The 21,215-nt window shown below is 42.2% G+C and overlaps 1 protein-coding gene across 3 annotated transcripts in view; it reads left to right on the top strand.

The window, feature by feature from the left end:
* fam135a (family with sequence similarity 135 member A) overlaps nt 1–21,215 on the top strand; it is a 329,943-nt gene that overhangs the window by 247,005 nt on the left and 61,723 nt on the right. For all 3 annotated transcript variants that reach the window (XM_060851940.1, XM_060851926.1, XM_060851932.1), the window contains one exon: nt 8,849–9,009. In XM_060851940.1, coding sequence (XP_060707923.1) covers nt 8,849–9,009 — 161 coding nt within the window. The remainder of the gene's footprint in view (nt 1–8,848; nt 9,010–21,215) is intronic.

Here is a 21,215-nt window from a genome sequence, read left to right as displayed (position 1 = left end):
AACTGCCATCTATCACACCTCCTAGCTCTTGTAAATTCTTCATTGCATCTCACTGCTGCTCCAACTGATCCATGAAATCTGATAGAATTCACTTTGAAAGACATTTCCTACAGACATATTCATCAGTACCATAGAAACTGTCCTGTACTCCCACATTTGACAGGAAGAGCCTATCGCTCTACTAAAGTATATCTTTGCTTCTTCACAATCTACAAACCCAGAAAATAGCACTGTCTGTTTGCTCTAAAAAAATGGTGCTCCGAGCTAACTTAGTACTTACGGTTTATATTTTTAAAATTTAATCAAGAGACAGATTTCAATAAACCATATAATCAAGAAAGAACCCACTCTACTCACTGCTGTAGTCTTACGGCAAAGTTACACGTTTATAAAATATGCACTTATCTGTGTGAGATCTTCCACACAGGTTTCTCCAAGGTCAGCTGTGAATTTCACTGTTTGCTCATTTTTCCTAGATGCACTCCGATGTCCAGAGATACATGAACTCAAAAAGCAAAGGCAGTAACTGTGCAAATTCACTACCGTGTCCATTAGCAGTGTAGGTTTCTTTCTCTCTCCCTCACTGGCCATGTGCTCGCTACCTTTTGTCTGTCTTTCTCTTTTTGGAAGTGCCATTGTTTTGACTTTTTTCCTCAAAGATCCAAACCAACCAACACCTTATAAAGCAGTAATTGTTATTCCTGGAATTATAGGAAATCACCTCCAATACCTAAAATACCTCAAAAAGTGAGGAGCTCTTACAGCCACAATTTGTTCTCATCCTCCACCTTAGATTACCCAGAATCCTTTCGCCTCCAAACTTTGTATCATCTACAAACTTACTAATTGGACTAGCTATGTTTTCCTCCAAATCAGTTACGTAAATCACGAAAAGCAGATGTCCTAGCACTGATCTCTGTGGATCACCTTTAGTCACCACTCTCCATTCCAAAAAGCATTGTTCCACGTCTCTCCCCATCTCCTATGATGAAGCCAATTCTGTATACATCTTGCACCTTAGCACTGATACCATGTGATATCACCTTTTATACCAGTCTGCCATGAGGGACTTCACCAAAGGCTTTGCTGAAGTCCACGTAAACAACATCAGCCACTTCTCCCTCATCAATCATCTTTGTCACCTCCTCAAAAAACTTGGTCAAGTTAGGGAGGCATGACCTCACCTGCATAAAACCATGCTATCCGTTGCTAATAAGACTACTCACTTCTGAATGCATATAGATCTTGTCCCTGAGAATCTTTTCCAATAATTTCCCTACCACCGAAATGAAGCTCACATGCCTGTAATTTCCTGAATTATCCCTGCTAGCCTTCTTAAACACTGGGACAACATTGTCCAAAGGTGAGGTTCCAGAGGATTGGACAATAGCCAAAGATATCTGTCAGTGCTCCAGCAATTTGTTCTCTTACCTCCCTCAATATTCTGGGATAGGTCCCATCAGGACCCAGAGTCTTAACTACCTTAATATGTTTTGAGACGGACAACACCTCTTCCTCTTTAATAGCACCTTGGCTTAAAAACTGGATAGTCATTTCTCTTCGATCATCATCCACCACTTCCTTCTCTTTGGTAAATACTGACACACTGTATTCATTTAGGGCCACACCTACCTCATCTGGCTGTGCACAAATTCCCTCCTTTGTCCTTGAGTAAGGCTGATGAACTCAGGGTACATTTAGGAACATGGAATTGGGACGTCAGAGCTATTGCAGAAACTTAGCTGAGGAATGTACATGACTGGTAGCTCAGTGTTTCGTGTTTGAAATGCATGAGGAAGCGTAGAAAAAGAGGAGAGGGGAGTGGCATTGTTGATTTAGGAAAATATTACAGTTTGTTTTGGAAGAATGCATGTTTCAGCAGCGTGATTTAGCTATAACGTCACTGAAGAATTATGGAACGGTGTTTTGGAGAATGCTTACCTCCGCTGCAACAGCGCGATTGCAGCGGGTATCAGTTTGCACACTGTGCTCTGCGTGTGCAGAGCAGCATGAAGACTGGTACTGACATTGCGCATGTGTGGATGTTGACACGTGTCAGTGTTCTTGCCATTCTGTGCATGCGCCAATGTCCACACATGTGCGATGTCAGTGCTCTAAGCATGTGCTGAAGCTTCTGTGTTGTTCGGGGCATGTGCGCTGTGAGCACCAGTCTTCATGCTGTTCTACACATGCGCCGATGTCAGCTTCCGACAGAACAGCTTTTGATGAGAGTTACTGTATAGGGAGCAGCTTCCTTACATTTTTTAAATGTATTATGCTAAATTTACTTTTGGTTTGTTTGACAAGTATGATTTCAACCTTCAGGCTGTGCTATACTTTGCTTTAGATATTTGGGTGGTATTTGAGCGGTCGTGAGTGATCCTTTTTGCTAGTCTGCCCCTAACCACACTTTTCCCATAAACCCCATTATTTGTATTAAGTGAGGTTTTGCTGGAACGCAACCAGAATGTTATAGGAGATCTACCTGTACTATGGTAACTGGAGAAGATAATTCTGTAAAATCATCCAGTGAAAATATATGGATTGAAATTAGGAATAGAAAAGAAATGATCACCTTGTATTGTATTGTATTGTAGACCCCCAATTGTCAGAGGGAAATTGAGAAACAAATATGTAGAGAGATCGCAGATATATGTAAGAATAATAAAGATACAATAGTAGGTAATTTTAATTTTCCAAACATTGACTGGGACTACCATAGTGTTAAGGGTTTGGATGGTTATGGATTCGCGAATGTGTTCAAGAAAATTTTCAAAATGTAAATGTTCCTGCTAGAGAAGGCGTAATATTTGATGTTTCATTGGATAATAAGATAGGGCAAAATGCCTGAAGGGATTGTGGAACACTTTGGATCTAGTAATCATAATTCTATTAGGAAAAAGTGAGGACTGCAAATGCTGAAGATCAGAATCAAAAAGAGTGGCCGAGAAAAGTAAAGCAGGTCAGGCAGCATCTGAGGAGCAGGAGAGCATTTCTGATGAAACGCTGAAATGTCGACTGAGCCACCATGGAGGTCAGTCATTCCAGCTCTGCGACGCTTTGTGGGAGTTTCTGAGGGTAGTGTCTGAGGCCCAATCATCCACTGCTTCATCAATGAGCTCCATCATAAGGTCAGAAGTTAAGGCTGTTCAGTGGCTCAGTGGTTAGCACTGCTGCCTCACAGCGCCTGGTAGCCGGGTTCGATTCCAGCCTCGGCCAACTGTCCGTGTGGAGCTTGCACGTTCTCCCTGTGTCTGTGTGGGTTTCCTTTGGATGCTCTGGTTACCTCCCACAATCCAAAGATGTTCAGTTTAGGTGAATTGGTGTTGCTAAATTGCCCATAGTGTCAGGGATGTGTAGTCTAGGTCAGGAGTAAATATAGGTAGGGGAATGGGTCTGGTGGATTATTCTTTGGAGGGTTGGTGTGGACTTGTTGGGCCAAAGGGCCTGTTTCCACAGTGGAGGGATTCTAATTCTAAAAGTGGGGATGTTCACCGATGGTTGTGCAATGCTCAGCATCACTTGTATCTCCTCAGACATTGTTAAAATGCAGCAAGATCTGGACAATATCCATGATGTGGAGGAGCAGGTGTTAGACTGGGGTGGACAAAGTTAAAAATCACACAACACCAGATTATGGTCCAACAGGTTTATTTGGAAGTGCCAGCTTTCAGAGTACTGCTACTTCATCAGATAGCTCTGGAGCAGAACCATAAGACACAGAATTTATAACAAAAGATTGCAGTCTGATGCAACTGAAATGATATTGAACAACCATACATTGCTGTAAAGTCTTTCATCTTTTAGAATAGGTTGCAGGTTTCGGTTCATTAATATGTAAATCCCAGATCTACTTTTAAGTCACGTTCTCGAGATAACTTAAGGTTTTATATAAAAAAAAGGGACATCTCAGCTCAGACAATTCATTAAAGGTGTGAGGTTAGAGTCTGTCTGTATCAAAATCTTGAATCAGACTGGTTCTATTTCCAAAGTGGAATTTACAAAATATTACAGTGGATTGACTGCCAGCAGACTGTGTGATTTTTTTTTTGAGCGAAGTAGCTGCAGATATAACTCTGCAAATGCAAATTCGTGTGTGTGTGTATATATACGCGCGCGTGCATGTGAGTGAGTGTGTTTGCGTGTGTGCATGCTTGATACAGTGTGTATGTGAGTGTGATGCAGTGTAAACCTGTGAAAGGGTTTGTGCATGCGTGTGAGTGGGGGGGGTGTGTGTGTGTGTGTGTGAATGCGAGAGGATCTGCATGAGTCAGAGAGTATGTAAGAGCGTGTGTGTGTGTGTGTGTGTGTGTGTGTGAGTGAGTGAGTATAGTGTAGTGGGGTCACCTGTGGTGTGACATGAACCCAGGGTCCCAGTTGAGGCCATCCCCATGGATATCAACTTGGCTATCAGCCTCTGCTTGGCCAGTCTGCATTGTTGCATATCCCAAAGTCCACCTTGGAGGATGGTCACACAAAGATCTGAGGCTGAATGTCCCTGATTGCTGAAGTGTTCCCCGACTGGGAGGGTACATCCCTATCTGCCAGTTGTTGCGTGGTGTCCATTGTCGTAGCATCTACCTGGTCTCTCCAATGTACCACGCCTTGGGGCATCCTTGCTTGCAGCATATAAGGCAGATGATGTTAGCCGAGTCACATGAGTACTGGCCACGTACATGATGGATGGTGTCCCCACATATAATAGTGGTATACATGTTGTCACTCTGACACATCTTGCAGTGGTTGCCATGACAGTGTTGTACGGTGATGTGGTCAATGTTATCCCGAAGGCTGAGCAATCTGCTCTGAATAATGGTCTGTTTAAGATTTGGCAGTTGTGTAAAGGCGAGAAGTGGAGGCATAGGAAAGGTCTTGGAGAGGTCCTTATCCTCATTAATAATGTGTTGCAGGCTGCGTAGAACATGGCGTAGTTGCTCCGTTCCTGGAAAATACTGGACAACAAAGGGTACCCTATCGCTTGCATCCCGTGTCTGTCTCCTCAGGAGGTCATTATGGTTTCTCACTGTGGCACATTGGAACTGGTGATCAATGAGTTGAGCATCGTACCCTGTTCTTATGAGGGCGACCTTCAGTGTCCATTCCGTTCCTCCTCGTCTTAATAGATCATGTGTATGCGTAGGGCTCTCTGAGCACCATCCTCCAACTCATCCGCTTCATCCTCGACCACAACGTATTCACCTTTGACAACCAGTTCTTCATCCAGATGCACAGAACTGCCATGGGGACCATGTTTGCACCCCAATATGCCAACATTTTCATTGTACAAGACCTCTTTGCTGTACAGGACCTCAACCAGAACTATATACCAGATATATTGAATCCTCTGAACCCATGGTGAGGAGTTACTGAAACAACTACACAGTGATATCAACAGCTTTCATCCCAACATCAGACTTACCATGGACTAATCTTTAGTATCTATCTCATTCTTGGACACGCTCTGAGGATGGGCATCTCAGTACCTCATTCTATCGCAAACCCAAGGATGACCTTACGATGCTACACTTCTCTAGCTTCCACCCTGAATAACAGCCATCCCCTACACAGACAAAGGACCTGTTCAAATGTGACGGACACCTGAAGGCACTGTCCTCATAAGAACAGGGTACAATGCTCAACTCATTGATCGCCAGTTCTGACATGCCACAGTGAGAAACTGTAATGACCTTCTGAGGAGATAGACTCGGGATGCAACCGATAGGGTACTCTTTGTTGTCCAGTACTTCCCAGAAACAGAGAAACTACGCCATGTTCTTTGTAGCCTGCAACACATTATCAATGAAGGTGAACTCCTCACCAAGACCTTTCCTAATTCCTCCACTTCTCACCTTAAAACAGCGGTCAAACCTTAACCACACCACTGTACACAGCAGACTGCCCAGCTTTCAGGCCAACATCGACTACAACACTGTACAGCCCTGTCATAGCAACCACTGTAAGACGTGTCAGAGTGACGATATGGATACCACCATTACACGTGAGGATACCACCCACCATGTATGCAGCAAATACTCATGTGACTTGGCCAGCATTGACTATCTCCTACGTTGCAGGCAAGGATGCCGTGAGGCATGGTACATTGGCAAGACCAAGCAGATGTTATGACAATGGATGAATGAACACCACGCAACAATCGCCAGACAAGGGTGCTCCCTCCCAGTCAGGGAACACTTCAGTGGTCAGGGAGATTTAGCCTCAGATCTTCGGGTGACCATCCTCCAAGGTGGACTTTGGGCTACATAACAACATAGAGTGGCTGAGCACAGGCTAATAGCAAAGTTCAGTACCCATGGCGATTGGCCTCAACTGGGACCTTGGGTTCCTCTCGCTCTCGCTCTCGCTCGCTCTGTCTGTCTGTCGCTCTCTCTCTCCTTTTTCTCTCTTTCTCCTCCCTCTATACCTGTCTGTCTGTCTTCTGTCTCTCTCTCTCTCTCTCTCTCTCTTTCACACACACACACACACACACACACACACACACACACACAATCTCACACACACACACACACACACACTCATACACACACACTCATACACACACACACACACACACACACACACACACACACACACACTCACACTCATGCACACACCCTCTCACAGGCTTATACTCCATTTCACTGTCACACACTTCACCAAGCATGCACGCACATAAGCCTATGGGGTGAATTTGCATTTGTAGAATTATATTTGCAGGTACATTCTATTTTGCTCAAAAAGCATACAATCTGCAGACAGTCAATCCATGTAATATTTTATAAATTTCACTTTGGAAATAGAAACCGTCTGACTCAAGATTGGAATACAAACAGACTCTAAGCTCACACCGTTAATGTATTATCTGAGCTAATACGTCGCCTTTTCTTTATAAACCTTAAGTTATCTCGAGAATGTGACTTAAAAGAAATTTTGGGATTTACATATTAATGAACCAAAGCCAGCAACCCATTCTAAAAGGTGAAAGACTTGACAGCAATGTAAGTTTGTTCAATATCATTTCAGTTACATCACACTGTAAACCTTTGTTATAAATTCTGTGTCTTATGGTCGTGCTCCACAACCACCTGATGAAGCAGCAGCCTCTGAAAGCTACTGCTGCCAAATAAACTTGTTGGACTATAACCTGGTGTTGTGTGATTTTTAACTTTGAACAATGTCCAGACTTTGGCTGACAAGTGGCAGATATCATTTTTACCACACAAATGCCTGACAGTAACCATGTTCAATAAGAGGCAATCTAACCACTACCCCTTAATAATCAGTGGTGTTACCCATGACTGAAGCCCCCACTATCAACATCCTGGTGTTACCATTGACCAGAAACTCAACTGGACTCTCAATAAAAAACAGAATGACCACAAGAACAGATCCAAGGCTAGAATTATTGTGATGAGTAAATCACCACCTGATTACCATCATCCATCATCTGAAACTCAGGAGTTCAATTGAATACTCCCCACTTGCCTGGATGAGTGCAGCTCCAACAACACTCAAGAAGCTTGACACCATCCAGGACAAAGCAGCCTGCTTGATTGGGTCCACATCCACTCCTTGTGCCACTCCATAGTAATAGTGTGTACTGTCTAAAGATGCACTGCAAAAATTCACCAGAATCCATAAGAATGACCTTCTAAGCCCACTTCAGATATTTGGGAAAACCACCCTCTGCTGTTCACTATCCTGACTTGAAAGTGCATCACCATTGCTAAATCAAAATGCAGGAACTCCCTCCCTAAAGGCATTGTGTGTCAACATACAGCACTTAGACTTCAGTAGTTCATGAAGGTAGTTGACCACCACCACATCAAGCGTAACCAGGGATGGGCAATAAATACTGGCAAGCCTGCAGTGCCCATGTCCCACAAGTGAATGAAAATAATCATTTTAGTCATTGAGCAGAAACTAGCTAATTTGGTTGTGCATGTGTCAGACTTATTGGAAGTGTCTGAACCTCCAGGTTAAGGGGTGGTAGGTATAGGACAGATGTTAGGGGTAGATTCTTCACACAGCGGGTTGTGAGTTCATGGAATGCCCTGCCCGTATCAGTGGTGAACTCTCCTTCTTTATGTTCATTTAAGCGGGCATTGGATAGGCATTTGGAAGTTATTGGGCTAGTATAGGTTAGGTAGGACTCGGTCGGCGCAACATCGAGGGCCGAAGGGCCTGTACTGCGCTGTATCCTTCTATGTTCTATGTTCTATGTTAATTTGAAGTACAGTTAGCTACAATGCCCTTCTAAAATATCTGGATGTCAGTCAGCTTGCATTTGTGCACTCAGCATTACTGACTTGATATTATTACTCTGAAGCAAAATAATTTTGCTTTTCAATCCGGACTAAATTGACTTAAATTATAAATCTATCGAAGCACTACTTCATAAGCCTGACATTTATTTCATAAGCCTTACATTACAAACTCAAATTAATTACATTTGGTCGCAGTTTCCTCAGCTATACAATGTCAACTCTCATGGAGGTGTATTTTCTTAACATTCTGTTTCTGATCTACTGTGAGTTGAAACTACTATTCACCAGCTTTGATAACAGTGTTCCTTTTAAGGGTTAGTCTTAAAATCAGGCAATGCGTTGGTAGTGAGAAAAATCACGGAGGTTCTATGCTACCAGTTTTCCTGAAAAATAAATTATCCAAAAGCATTCATATCTTGAGTTATTTTGCGTTTTGTCATGTGAGAGTAAAGTAAGTTTCAGCTTATAGCAATGAATTCTTAATAAAAAGGCTTTTTGTTATATTGTAACATTTCCTTGGTAATTAAATTAATTCTTTAAAGATGTTTGGATTAATAAAGTAACTAAATTTGTACTGACTTTAGTTTTCTCCAGGCAAAAGAAGAACTGAAGTTACTAAAGTTTCCTGGCTTTATATACAGTGATCTTCCTGATTTGGCTTCCAAAAATCCATACTTCAGCTTGGAGGAGGATGTGAATGTAGATGATGGTGTTCATCTCATAGTATGCGTACATGGATTAGATGGTATGTTTATAGAATAAACTGTTCAGGTCCTTTTGAACTTGATTAAATCTGTGCTATTCAATATTGCAAAACATTTTCCTTGCACCGTTATCTGTCCCATTTTTCATTGAGAACCACAAGCCAGCAACTTGAGTATTAACATAAATACCATATTTTAGATTTGCAAATGTGAAAAATATTTTGAAGCTTTTCTCTTTATGGTTTGGAAACTTGTGACACAAATCTAGACTTTGCAACAAGCCAGGGAACTTTAGATCAGTGAGCCTGACATTAGTGGTGGGCAATTTGTTGGAGGGAATCCTGAGGGACAGAGGAAGTACATGTAATTGGAAAGGCAAGGTCTGATTAGGGATAGTCAGCAGGGTTTTGTGCATGGGAAATCATGTCTTGTAAACTTGAATGAGTGTTTTGAAAAAGCAACAAAGAGGATTGATGAAGGCAGGGTGGTAGATGTGATCTGTATGGACTTCATTAAGGCATTCGACAAGATTCACCATGAGAGACTGGTTAGCAAGGTTCGATCTCATGGAATACAGGGAGAACCAGCCATTTGGACAAGATCTGGCTCAAAGGTAGAAGACAGAGGATGGTGGTGGAGGATTGTTTTTCAGACTGGAGGCCTGTGATCAGTAGACTGCCACAAGGATTGGTGCTGTGTCCACTACTTTTCGTCATTTACATAAACGATTTGAATGTGAACATAGGAGATATGGTTAGTAAGTTTGTAGATGCAAATTGTCAGTGTAGTGGACAGCGAAGAAGGTTACCCCGAATTACAATGGGATCTTAATCAAATGGGCCAGTGCGCTGAAGAGTAGCACATGGAGTTTAATTTAGATAAATGCGAGGTGCTGCATTCTGGGAAAGCAAATCTTAGCAGGACTTATACACTTAATGGTAAGGTCCTCTGAAGTGTTGCTGAAAAGAGAGACCTTGGAATGCAGGTTCATAGCTCCTTGAAAGTAGATTTGCAAGTAGATAAGATAGTGAAGAGGGCGTGTGGTATGCTTTCCTTTATTGTTCAGGGTACTGAGTACAGGAGTTGGGAGGTCATGTTGTGGTTGTACAGGACATCAATTAGGGCACTGTTGGAATATTGCATGCAATTCTGGTCTCCTTCCTATTGGAAGGATGTTGTGAAACTTGAAAGGGTTCGGGGAAGATTTACAAAGATGTTGCCAGGGTTGGAGGATTTGAGCTATTGGGAGAGGCTGAATAGGCTGGGGCTGTTTTCCCTGGAACGTCGGGGGCTGAGTGGTGACCTTACAGAGGTCTATAAAATCACGAGGGGCATGGATAGGGTAAATAGACAAGATCTTTTCCCTGGGGTAGGGGAGTCCAGAACTAGAGGGCATAAGTTTAGGGTGAGAGGGGAAAGATATAAAAGAGACATAAGACACAACGTTTTCGTGCAGAGGATGGTGTGTGTCTGTGGAATGAGCTGCCAGAGGAAGTGGTGGAGACTAGTACAATTTAAAAGGCAACTGAATGGATATATGAATAGGAAGGGTTTGGAGGGATATGGGCCGGGTGCTGGCAGGTGGGACAAGATTGGGTTGGGTTATCTGGTGGGCATGGACGAGTTGGACCGAAGGGTCTGTTTCCGTGCTGTACATCTCTATGTCTCTATGTAGTGCAGTGTTATATCACTGAGCAGAATTGTACAAACGGAAAGTCAATGGCAATGCAAGCTGTTTGGAGCTGTGAAAGCAAGTATGATTATGACACAGGAGGACATTCAACCCATCAAGTTCATATTAGCACTCTGTGGAGCAATCCAGAAAGTCTCCTTTCTTCCATACCTCTGTTTCCAAAGCCTTTCAAGTGCCTCTCATGTTCCCTTTTGAAATGATTGATGTTGTCTGATTCCAGCTTTCTCAAAGATCATTTCCATTTGTTGTACAGCCCCATTTCATTTCTTGTCAGCAGATTTCATTTTGAAAAGATGGCTTCATTTTTTTTCTCTCTCTCTCTCTAAATCTTAACACCGTTATCTCACAATAAATAGTATTAAGGAGTAGTATTCTAAAGTTATATGTTTCATACTAATTCAGCATATACATAACATTGGACCATACCGGTTCTGTTATTTACAGTTTTTCTTTTAAACTGGCAATGCGTACAGTTTGCAAATTAAAAGCCTATAACTCAAGACTCTAATGAAATAGTTGCATATTTTTGTCTTTAAAGCTTTCCAAAAAGGTAAAAGGGTTGTGGTCCATGCATACAGCCGTCTCTGATACATTGTTCATAATGTAAACATTAAAATGTTGTAAGGCCAGGGGATCCAAGATGGCAGTGTCCTGCTAGGATTGTGTTTGCTGGGCTCCACGCCTCAACATCGACAGGATAGAGCTGGAACCCAGCCCATTCATGTTACTGTGAGTATAAACACAAGGGTTAAAATAGCTAGAGAACCTGAAAAATCTACTTACTGCAGGAGAATGCTGAAGAAATGAGGACATTCGCCCAGGTCCGGGACCAGGGCTGTGGCCCAGCCCACTGGAGCAGTGAGCTTGCTTATTCACCAGACTTTGTTTGAGGAGCTGGCCAAATCTTGCAAGGTCCTGGGGAAGTAGATTGAAGAAAAAAAATCAAGGAGAAGCTGGCTCCAGTATCTGCTGTGCTGCAAGACTTGAGGAAAGGGACTGATGAACTCTAGTGCCAGGTCGCAGGGGTAGAGGCAGAGGCTGATTACTCCCAGGGCCGGGTTGAAGCTCTGGAAACACAGGTCCGTGGTTTGTTGGATCTGATAGATGATCTCAAAAACGAAAGAACCTGCATGTTGTTGGCACACTGGAGTGGATGGAGGTAAACGACTCGTGGAGTTCTTTGAGAAGTGGTCCCCAGATTCCTTAATTTGGAGGCTAAAGATTGAGAGAGTTCACCGGATTGCAACTCGAAAACCAGGTATGGATCAGCGCCCTCCGCCCTGTCCTTTTAAGATTCCATCATTATAAAGACAAACAGAGTCATGGAAGCTTCCAGAGCCCAGAGGAGGGGTCCAAGTGCAGTGGTATGTGGGGGCTGCAGGGTCATGTTCTGTCTATACTTGGTGGCGGTGATCTGGAAAATGAAGTCCTATGATGGCATCAAGAAGAGATTGAGAGTGCTTGGGATCCAGTATTCTTTATGATATCCAGCAGTGCTTCGGATCAATCACAATGGATCTATATATTTAGTCAACTCACCAGAGAAAGCAAGGAAATTTGTTCACGCACTGACTTAAATGGGACAATTGAATAGACATAAAGGACAGAGCTGTTCAAGTTTGTTCTTCTTTAAAGAGGACGTGGTGGAATTTCATTTCTATTGGTGATATGTTGCATTAACTTGTGTTCAGAATGGATAGAGTATTTATCTTTAATCTCTAAGCTAAGTTATACCAAGGGATGAGTGATATATTTATTTTTAACTTACTTGCTTATCGTACTAATCTTGTTTTTGTTTTTTTTCCTACCTAGGCTGGTGTATGTGGCGCGACCCTAGCTGGTAGTAGTTGAGAGGGTGGTTGGGATGGTTAGTAGGGTTTTGGGCTGTGCAGGTGCTCCCTTTGAATAGGAGATAAATTTCTCTAATCAGCACCTTTGGCGATTTCTTTTTGTTTTTGATGTATATAGTTTTTGTAAGTTTTGTAGATTTGTTGGTTTTTGGATTTTCTTGCAATGAAGCTCAACAATCCTAGTTTGAATTCTCCCTCTCTGGGAGAACTCATTAAGAGGAGTCACTCACCGGTCAAGAGGAAAAAAGTACTTTCTTGCCTTAAAAGGGAGAGGGTGGATGTTGCCTTATTGCAGGAAACGCACCTAGATGATGCAGAGCATTTGAAATGGCAACAGAATGAGTATGACCGGGTTTATTCCTCATTTTTCAATATGAGGAGTACAGAGGTAGCCATTCTAGTTGGGAAGAATCTCCCATTTAATTTGTTAGAGTATATTGAAGACACAGACGGCAGATTTGTAATCCTTAAAGCTCTGATACATGGAGATGAATACAGGATCTTAAATGTTTACTGTCCCTGGCCCACCCCCTTAAGTTCTTGACAGATGCACTTTCTAGACTTGATGGCCTTGCATCTCAGCATATTGTCGTAGGGGGTGATTTCAATTGTCTAATAGATCCTACGGTGGACAGATTGCCCAAAGCCCCTCTGACATCTGCTTCGCGATCTAAGCAATTCAGGGATTTGTGTGCTGAACTGGGATTGGTAAATATTTTCACCCTACTGATAGGGACTTTACGTTCTTCTTGAATCTGCATAAATGCCATATTAGGATTGATCTTTTTTTGACCCCCACAGCCCATTTGGGCTCAGTTGTGTCATGTACAACTGGCAATATCACACTTCTGATCACACCCCAGTGTATATGTTGGTCAAGAGTAAGGATGCTATGGAAGGTTCGAGGCATTGGCAACTGGACCCCTTTATCTTCAAGGATAGTAAGTTAACTGAATTTTTTTCTACTGAATTCAGGGCTTTTTTAGACATTAATTCAGGCTCGGCTAGTAATCCATCCATTCTCAGGGAAACTGCTAAAGCCTATGCTAGGGGGATTGTTATTTCCTATTCAGCCGTTAAAATAATGGCAGACAGGTGATTGATTTTACATTGGTGTTCAAACCCCTGGCAGAGGCAATACGTACTGGGGACAAAGTCACATAAGATTGCATTGTGTGCGGATGATGTCCTTGTCTTTTTATGAAATCAAACAGTTTCAGTGCTGCTTCTGATACAATGCATTAATTTACTTGGTGGCTTTTCAGGTTATAAGATCAACTTTGCGAAATCAGAGGACTTGCCCATGGGTGGTCTTCTGAGAATGCCTGATCCTGAGGACAAATCTTGATTTCCCTTTAAATGGTCGCAGAAAGGTTTTCTCTACTTAGGCATATTTATTACTCCTATCTTTGATCAGCTTTAAAACAAATATTTAAAACCAATTTTGCCAATTTATTCAACAGAATCAAGCAGGACTTTAGTAGGTTGGACGTGCTTCTGATCTCTTGGTTAGATCGGATAGTCCTCATTAAATTGAACATTCTACTCCATCTGTTGTATCCGATGTGAATGCTACCTCTGCTTTTTACGAAGCAAACATTTAGAAGATTGAATGGCTGATTCAGTTCCTTTATCTGGTATCGCAAGCGACCTCTAAACTGACTAAACTGCAGTTACCTTACAGGCTGAGAGGAGTGGACCTCCCAGATATCAAAAACTATCTTATGTGAGTGATTGGGCCCGGGGGGAGGGGGGTGGTTGGTGGTTGATGGTGGTGGGTCCCTTACTCATGTTGGTTGGACATCGAAGCATCTCAGGCAAGATGCGCCTTACTAGCCTGATGTTCTTGGACAAAATGAAGACAGTTAAGGAATTTTGTCATAGCCCAATAGTTATTAATACTGTTAAAGAACGGAGGGCAATTCAGCAATGTGAGGACAATATTGCCAAAATATCTTTTTTGACACCCATAGTTGGTATGCTGGATTTTCAGCCAGGGATGATGGACTATGGGCAGTGAGGGGTGTGTCTTGCCTGGATGATTTATTCGAAAGGACCATACTGACACCTGATGACCAATTGGCTCAGGAATATGAGTTGCCCAGTAGGGCCCTCTTCCGTTTTTTACAAGTTGTAAATTTGATGCAAAAAGAGACCACACTTCTGATTCTTACAGGTCCGTCATGGAGAAGAGAGTGCTGAGCGCTGAGGGTACACTTTCTGTTAGCAATGTTTATCACCCTCGGGCAAGTCTGAATGGCTCTATAAGGTATGGGAGAGGGAGCTGGACATTGAGATCTCTTCTGAAGCATGGGAGGATGTCTGGGAAAATGCAAGAAGGATCTCAATTTGCAACAGAACCCATGCCTTGCAATTGACGATTCTCCACAGGGTCCACTTGGCTCCAGACTGCCTTGCAAAATTTAAAGTGGAAGCATCTCCATTGTGCCCTAACTGCAAAGTGAGTATGGACACACTCACTCATTGTCTCTGTTCCTGCCGCAGGCTGCAGGCATACTAGAGTACTGTGAAGGTGAAATAGAAAAGGTCTTGGGGACGGAGTGGAGATGGATTTGTTTCTCTTCTTCTTGGCCTTATTAATTCACTTCCATTAGATGCACAGAAAAAAAGGCTTTTCACTATCCTCACTTTTTGTGCAAGGAAGGATATTTTGTTAGGGTGACAGTCTGAAAATCATCCAGAGCTGGCATAAGCTAGTCATGGAACACATCCCCTTAGACTTTCTTATGAGTATGGTGCAACAGAAAACTGAGAATTCTTATAAGATATGGCAGCCCTTTTTGGACTACTTGGGTATCAATTTTTCCGCCGTACCAATAAGACCCTTTATGTAGCCATAACAATTCTGTTTAATTAATCTGGTATCCAGAGAGAAGGAACTATGAACATATGAATATGTATAAATTTATGCGCTCAATGGTCAAGGGTTATTGCTTTGTTTTGTTGAGCTGTGTTATTATTGTTATTTGTATGATTTCTCTTTTTTTTATTCATTTATGTAATTAATTTTTTTTTAAAACAATGAACATAGAACATTACAATGCAGTACGGCCCTCGATGTTGCGCCACCCTGTGAAACCAATCTGAAGTCCATCTAAACTACAGTATTCCATTCTCATCCCTATGCCGATCCAATGACCATTTAAATGCTCTCAAAGTTGGCAAGTCTACTACTTTTGCAGACACGGCGTTCCACACCCCTACTACTCTGAGCAAAGAAATACCTGTGACATCTGTCCTGTATCCCCTCAATTTAAAGCTATGTCCCCTCGTGCTATCCATTGCTATGCGAGGAAAAACGCTCTCACAGTCCAACCTATCTTATATGGCTCAATTAAGTCACCTCTCAACCTTTTCTTGAAAGAAAACAGCCTCAAGTCTCTCCACCTTTCCTCATAAGATCTTGCTGCCATACAGGCAACATTCTAGTAAATCTCCTCCAAGCCCTTTCCAAGCTTCCATATCCTTCCTATAATGCGATGACCAGAACTGTATGCAATACTCCAATTGCAGCCAAACCGTGTTTTGTACAGCTGCAGCATGACCTCATGGTTCTGAAACTCGAACCTTCTACCAATAAAAGCTAACACACCATGTGCCTTCTTAACCCCCCCCATTAACCTGGGTGGCAACTTCAGGGATCTATGTAACTGGACACTGAGATCTCTCTGCTCATTTACACAACTAAGAATCTTAATACTAGCCCAGTACTCTGCATTCCTTTTGCTCCTTCCAAAGTGAATCATGTCTCCCTTTTCTGCTTTAGACTCCACTTGCCACTTCTCAGCCCAGCTCTGCAGCTTATCTATGTCCCTCTAACCTACCACATCCTTCGGTACTATCCATAAATCGACCAACCTTAGTGTCATCCACAAATTTACTAACCCATTCTTCTATGCCCTTATCCAGGTCATTTATAAAAATGACAAACAGAAGTGAACCCAAAACAGATCCTTGCGATATACCACTAGTAACTGAACTCCAAGATGAATATTTCCCATCAACCACCACCCTCTGTCGTCTTTCAGCTAGCTAATTTTTGATCCAAACCACCAAATCATCCTCATTCCCGTGTCTCCATATTTTGTGCAATAGTCTATCATGGGGAACCTTATCAAATAGCTTACTGAAATCCATCTACATCACATCAACCACTTTACCTCCATCCATCCATTTGATCCCCTTCTCAAAGAACTAAATAAGGTTTGTGAGGCATGACCTTCCCTTCACAAGACTGTGTTGACTATTCCTCTCTAGATGATTATAAATCCTATCTGTTATAACCTTTTCCAACACTTTACCCACAACTGAAATAAGATTCTCTGGTCTATAATTACCAGGGTTATCTATACTTCCCTTCTTGAACAAGGGAACAACATTTGCTATCCTCCAGTCTTCTGGCACTATTCCTGTAGACGATGCCGACATAAAGATCAAAGCTGAAGGCTTGGCAATGTCCTCCCTAGCTTCCCAGAGTAACCTAAGATGAATCCTATCCGGCCCAGGGAACTTGTCTATTTTCACACTTTACAGAATTGCTAACACCTCTTTCTCAGGAACCTCAATCCCATCCAATCTAGTATAGCATGTATCTCAATATTCTCCTTGACAACATCATTTTTTTCCAGTGAGAATGCTGACAAAAAATATTCATTTAGCGCTTCACCTATTTCGTCTGATTCTATGATACAACTTTCCACTACTATCCTTGATTGGCCCTAATCTTACTCTAATCATTCTTTTATTCCTGATGTAACTGTAGAAAACTGTAGGGATTTCCATGATCCTACCTGCCAATGACTTCTCATGTCCCCTCCTGGCTCTTCTTAGGTCTTTCCTGGCTAACTTGTAACTCTCAAGCACCCTAACTGAGCTATCACATCTCCTTCTTCCTCTTCACAAGAGATTCAACTTGCTTAGTAAACCACGGCTCCCACGCTCAACAACGTCCTTCCTGCCTGACTGGTACATAATTATCAAGAATCCGCAGTAGCTGTTCCTTAAACAAGCTCCATTGATTTGAATTGTTTGGATTTGTATTTGTTGTAATATTCAAAAAAGTAGCTTTCCTTTTTTTTCAATGTAAAATATTTTTTTAAAACGTGTTGCAAGACCAGTACCAAACTTTTAGATGGTGGAGTATTTTCTCTGGTGGATTTTAAGTTCTTTTGGAAAATAACCAATTGGCCTTTCAATTCCGCCATTATCCTCCTGCATCAACACACTTCAACCCCTACATTGTTGGCGTCAATTGTGACTTTAAAGGGTTTCAAAAAATTTAGCGTGGTTAAAACTGGTGCAGTGGTTAACCTGGCTTTTAAATTCTCAAATGCCTCCTGGCATAGTTCTGTCCACTGAAATTTCATGTTCTTCTTTAGCAAATCCATCAGCAACGCCACCACGCTACTAAAATTTGGTACAAACTTATGGTAGAATCCTCTCAGTCCCATAAATCAAAGCATCACTTTCATCAAGGATGGTCTTGGAAATTTCTCGATGGCCCTCGTCTCCACTTTCCTTTGGGTCACCCTTCCATCTGATGTTGTGTCCCAAGAACTTCTGCCTTCGCAATGCGGTTTTTAGTAAATTCATAACCAGTTTTGCCTCTTATACATTTTCAAAGAGCTCTGCCAAATGCTTGTTTTTATGAATGGCTAAAGATCACTAAGTCATCGAAATACACAGGTACAACTCTGTTCCTGTGTCTTTGAAATGTGGTTGGTGCATTCTTTATTCCAAAGGGCATTACTTTAAATTGATACAGCCCATGCAAAGTTTCATAGAACATACAGCACATTATAGGCCCTTTAGCCCTCAATATTGTGCTGACCTTTTATCCTACCCTCAGATCAAATTAACATATATACCCTTCGTTGTAAAGTCATCTATGCGTCTATCGAAGAGTCGCTTAAAAGTTAGTAATGTATCTGACTCTGTCACCACTGCTGGCAGTGCATTCCATGCATCCATTAGTCTCTGTGTCAAGAACCTACCTCTGACATCTCCCCTAAACCTTCCTCCAATCACCTTAAAGTTATGCCCCCTTGTGATAGACATTTCTGTCCTGGGAAAAAAAGTTTCTGGCTATCTTCCCTGACAATGCCTCTCATCATCTTGTACACCTCTATCAAGTCACCTCTCATCCTTCTTCGCTCCAATGAGAAAAGCCCTAGCTCCCTCAACCTTTCTTCATAAGTCATGCCCTCCAGTCCAAGCAGCATCCTGGTAAATCTCTTCTACACCCTCTCTAAAGTTTCCACACCCTTCCTTTAATGAGGCAACCAGAACCGAACACAATATTCCAAGCGTGGTCTAACCAGGGCTTTATAGTGCTTCAGCATAACCTTGCAGCTCTTAAACTCAATCTCAGAAACTATAAGCACAGAAACTTATTTCATGCTCTTCGACAAAGGTACTCGCCAGTAACCATATAGTAAGTTCAACTTTGTGATATAAGTGGATTGTCCAACATTTTCCTACACTTTTCTCCAGCCATGAAATTAGGTAGGAGTCTGATTCAGTTAGGCATTCACTTTCCGATAATTCATGCAGAATCATTGGGCACCATTAGACCTCGAAACTAACACAACTGGTGAACTCCAGTTTTACTCGGCTCGATGATGTCTTGGAGTATCGCTTCGTCTTCCTTCTGTACCTGTATTGCTTTGAGAGAATTAAGCCTGTAGGGGTGTTGTTTTATCTGGACAGTACTCCCTTCATGCACTATAGTATTTGTCGTCCCCATTCTATTTCTACCTATGTCCCCATACAGCTGTAACAAGGCCTGTTAACTCAGACAGAGAGCTTACTATCCTCTCCTGTTCCTTCAGGACCTCCTCATTAGTCAATCTACTCTGAGGCACATCAAAATCCAAATTTTGGACTTAAATCCTCACTCTGGGCAGTAACTAATGCCTTTTCTCTCTGGTCCACTTTTCAAAGGTGCTGGTTTTATTACTACCTGTAGCTTTCCTACCATTTGACATGTATGACAGTTAGGGCAAAATTCAACCACATCTTTTTGCAATCCAGGCCAATAGAAGTGCTCTTGTGTCTTAATCTAAGTCTTCCACACTCCTAGATGACTTCCTACTGTGCAACCTGTAATACCTCCTTTCTGTATGCTATTGGCAACACAATCTGGTGAACTTCTGCCTTTTTCTCCTTTGCACGAACTTGCCAAGTTCTCCATTTTCACCATAGTATTCGACCCTTGAGATAATAACACTGGGGAATACATTCTGAATCCTTTTCTGAGTAGGTTTTATTATGTAAATCTTTTATTGTCTTATCTTTTTGTTGTAACTCCAGTAATATTTCAGAATTAAACACCTCTGCTTGATCCTGTGCCTGTTCAGGTCTTTCCTTTACCGTTTCACCAAACAGGGTGTCAACTAACTGGACCTCGACTCCTTCGTCTCTCTCTTTGATTTTCCCTTCTTGCTTTAACTTACAACTGTAGGATTCTGTTACCATGCAGTCCAGGAAAAATTCCAGGGTATTTTCCTTTTAACTCCTCAGTTCCCTAGTTTTCCTTCAGCTTCTCCATTACAAGGGACATTACTCCCACCTTTGATTCTGCTCGGTCATTTCCAAGAACAAATTGTATTCCTGGAATAGACACACTTTCAATCACTCCCACTTGTCACTTCTCCAGTCTTAAGTGAACTTAAGTAATCTTACACAGGGGATTGCTAAGTCCCTCTCCATCTATTCCACTCTTTCAGAAAGAGTGCAAATACTTTCATCTCTTAAAATTAGAGACTGACTAGCTCAATCTCTCAATATTTTAACTTCTTTACCCTCTTCCTTTGGTCTTCCTGAGCAAACCTGATCTGCAGAGAGTCTTTGTACAGATCAGGCACCACCTCACTATGCAGCCTGTAACTAGGCCGTGCACTTCCCTGCAGCTCCTTGACAACTTTTGGTATTTCCTTCACTAACTCAACTAATCCCACTGGTTTAATCACTGCTTCTTTTACCACATCATTTATCCCAGTGCCTTTCCTAAACCACCAATACTGTGACTTTGTGTGTCCCACCTTATTAGAGTGATAACACCTGAGGACTTTCACCTCCTAATGAAGGATCTGCCTCTTTCCTATGGCACGGTGCCTCTGTGGTTAGCACTGCTGTCGCACAGCACCAGGACTCTGGTTCAATTCCCGCTCAGGCAACTGTCTGTGTGGAGTTTGCACATTCTCCCGTGTCTGCATGGGTTTCCTCCGGGTGCTTCGGTTTCCTTCCCACAGTCCAAAGATGCGCAGGTTAGGTGAATTGGCCATGCTAAATTGCCCGTAGTGTTACGTGCATTAGTCAGGGGCGAATGTAGGGGGATGGGTCTGATTGGGTTGCTCTTCAGAGGGTTGGTGTGGACTTGTTGGACGGAAGGGCCTGTTTCCACACTGTAGGGAACCTAATCTAATTTCTATCCCTCATGGAATGAAATTGCAGTCAGAAGGTAGATTTCGAGTTATGCACTAATGTTCATCCATTCCCACTGTTGCTCAACATGATTTCTGTTTCTCAATATGACTCCTTATTTCTGGCAGTGAGTTTTTTAACCTCCTCCAGCAGAATAATCTCCAAGAGTTTCATATGTCATTTCTATCTTTAATAATCTCTTGCATCTATCAAAGTTGCTATGTTTAATTCTTTAAGACTTCATATGTCTGACTTGCTT

The sequence above is a fragment of the Hemiscyllium ocellatum genome, chromosome 3, assembly GCF_020745735.1.
Source record: "Hemiscyllium ocellatum isolate sHemOce1 chromosome 3, sHemOce1.pat.X.cur, whole genome shotgun sequence".
Lineage (NCBI taxonomy): Eukaryota > Metazoa > Chordata > Chondrichthyes > Orectolobiformes > Hemiscylliidae > Hemiscyllium > Hemiscyllium ocellatum.
Note: the sequence above shows the minus strand (reverse complement) of the source record. Positions and strands in the feature narration are given on the sequence as shown.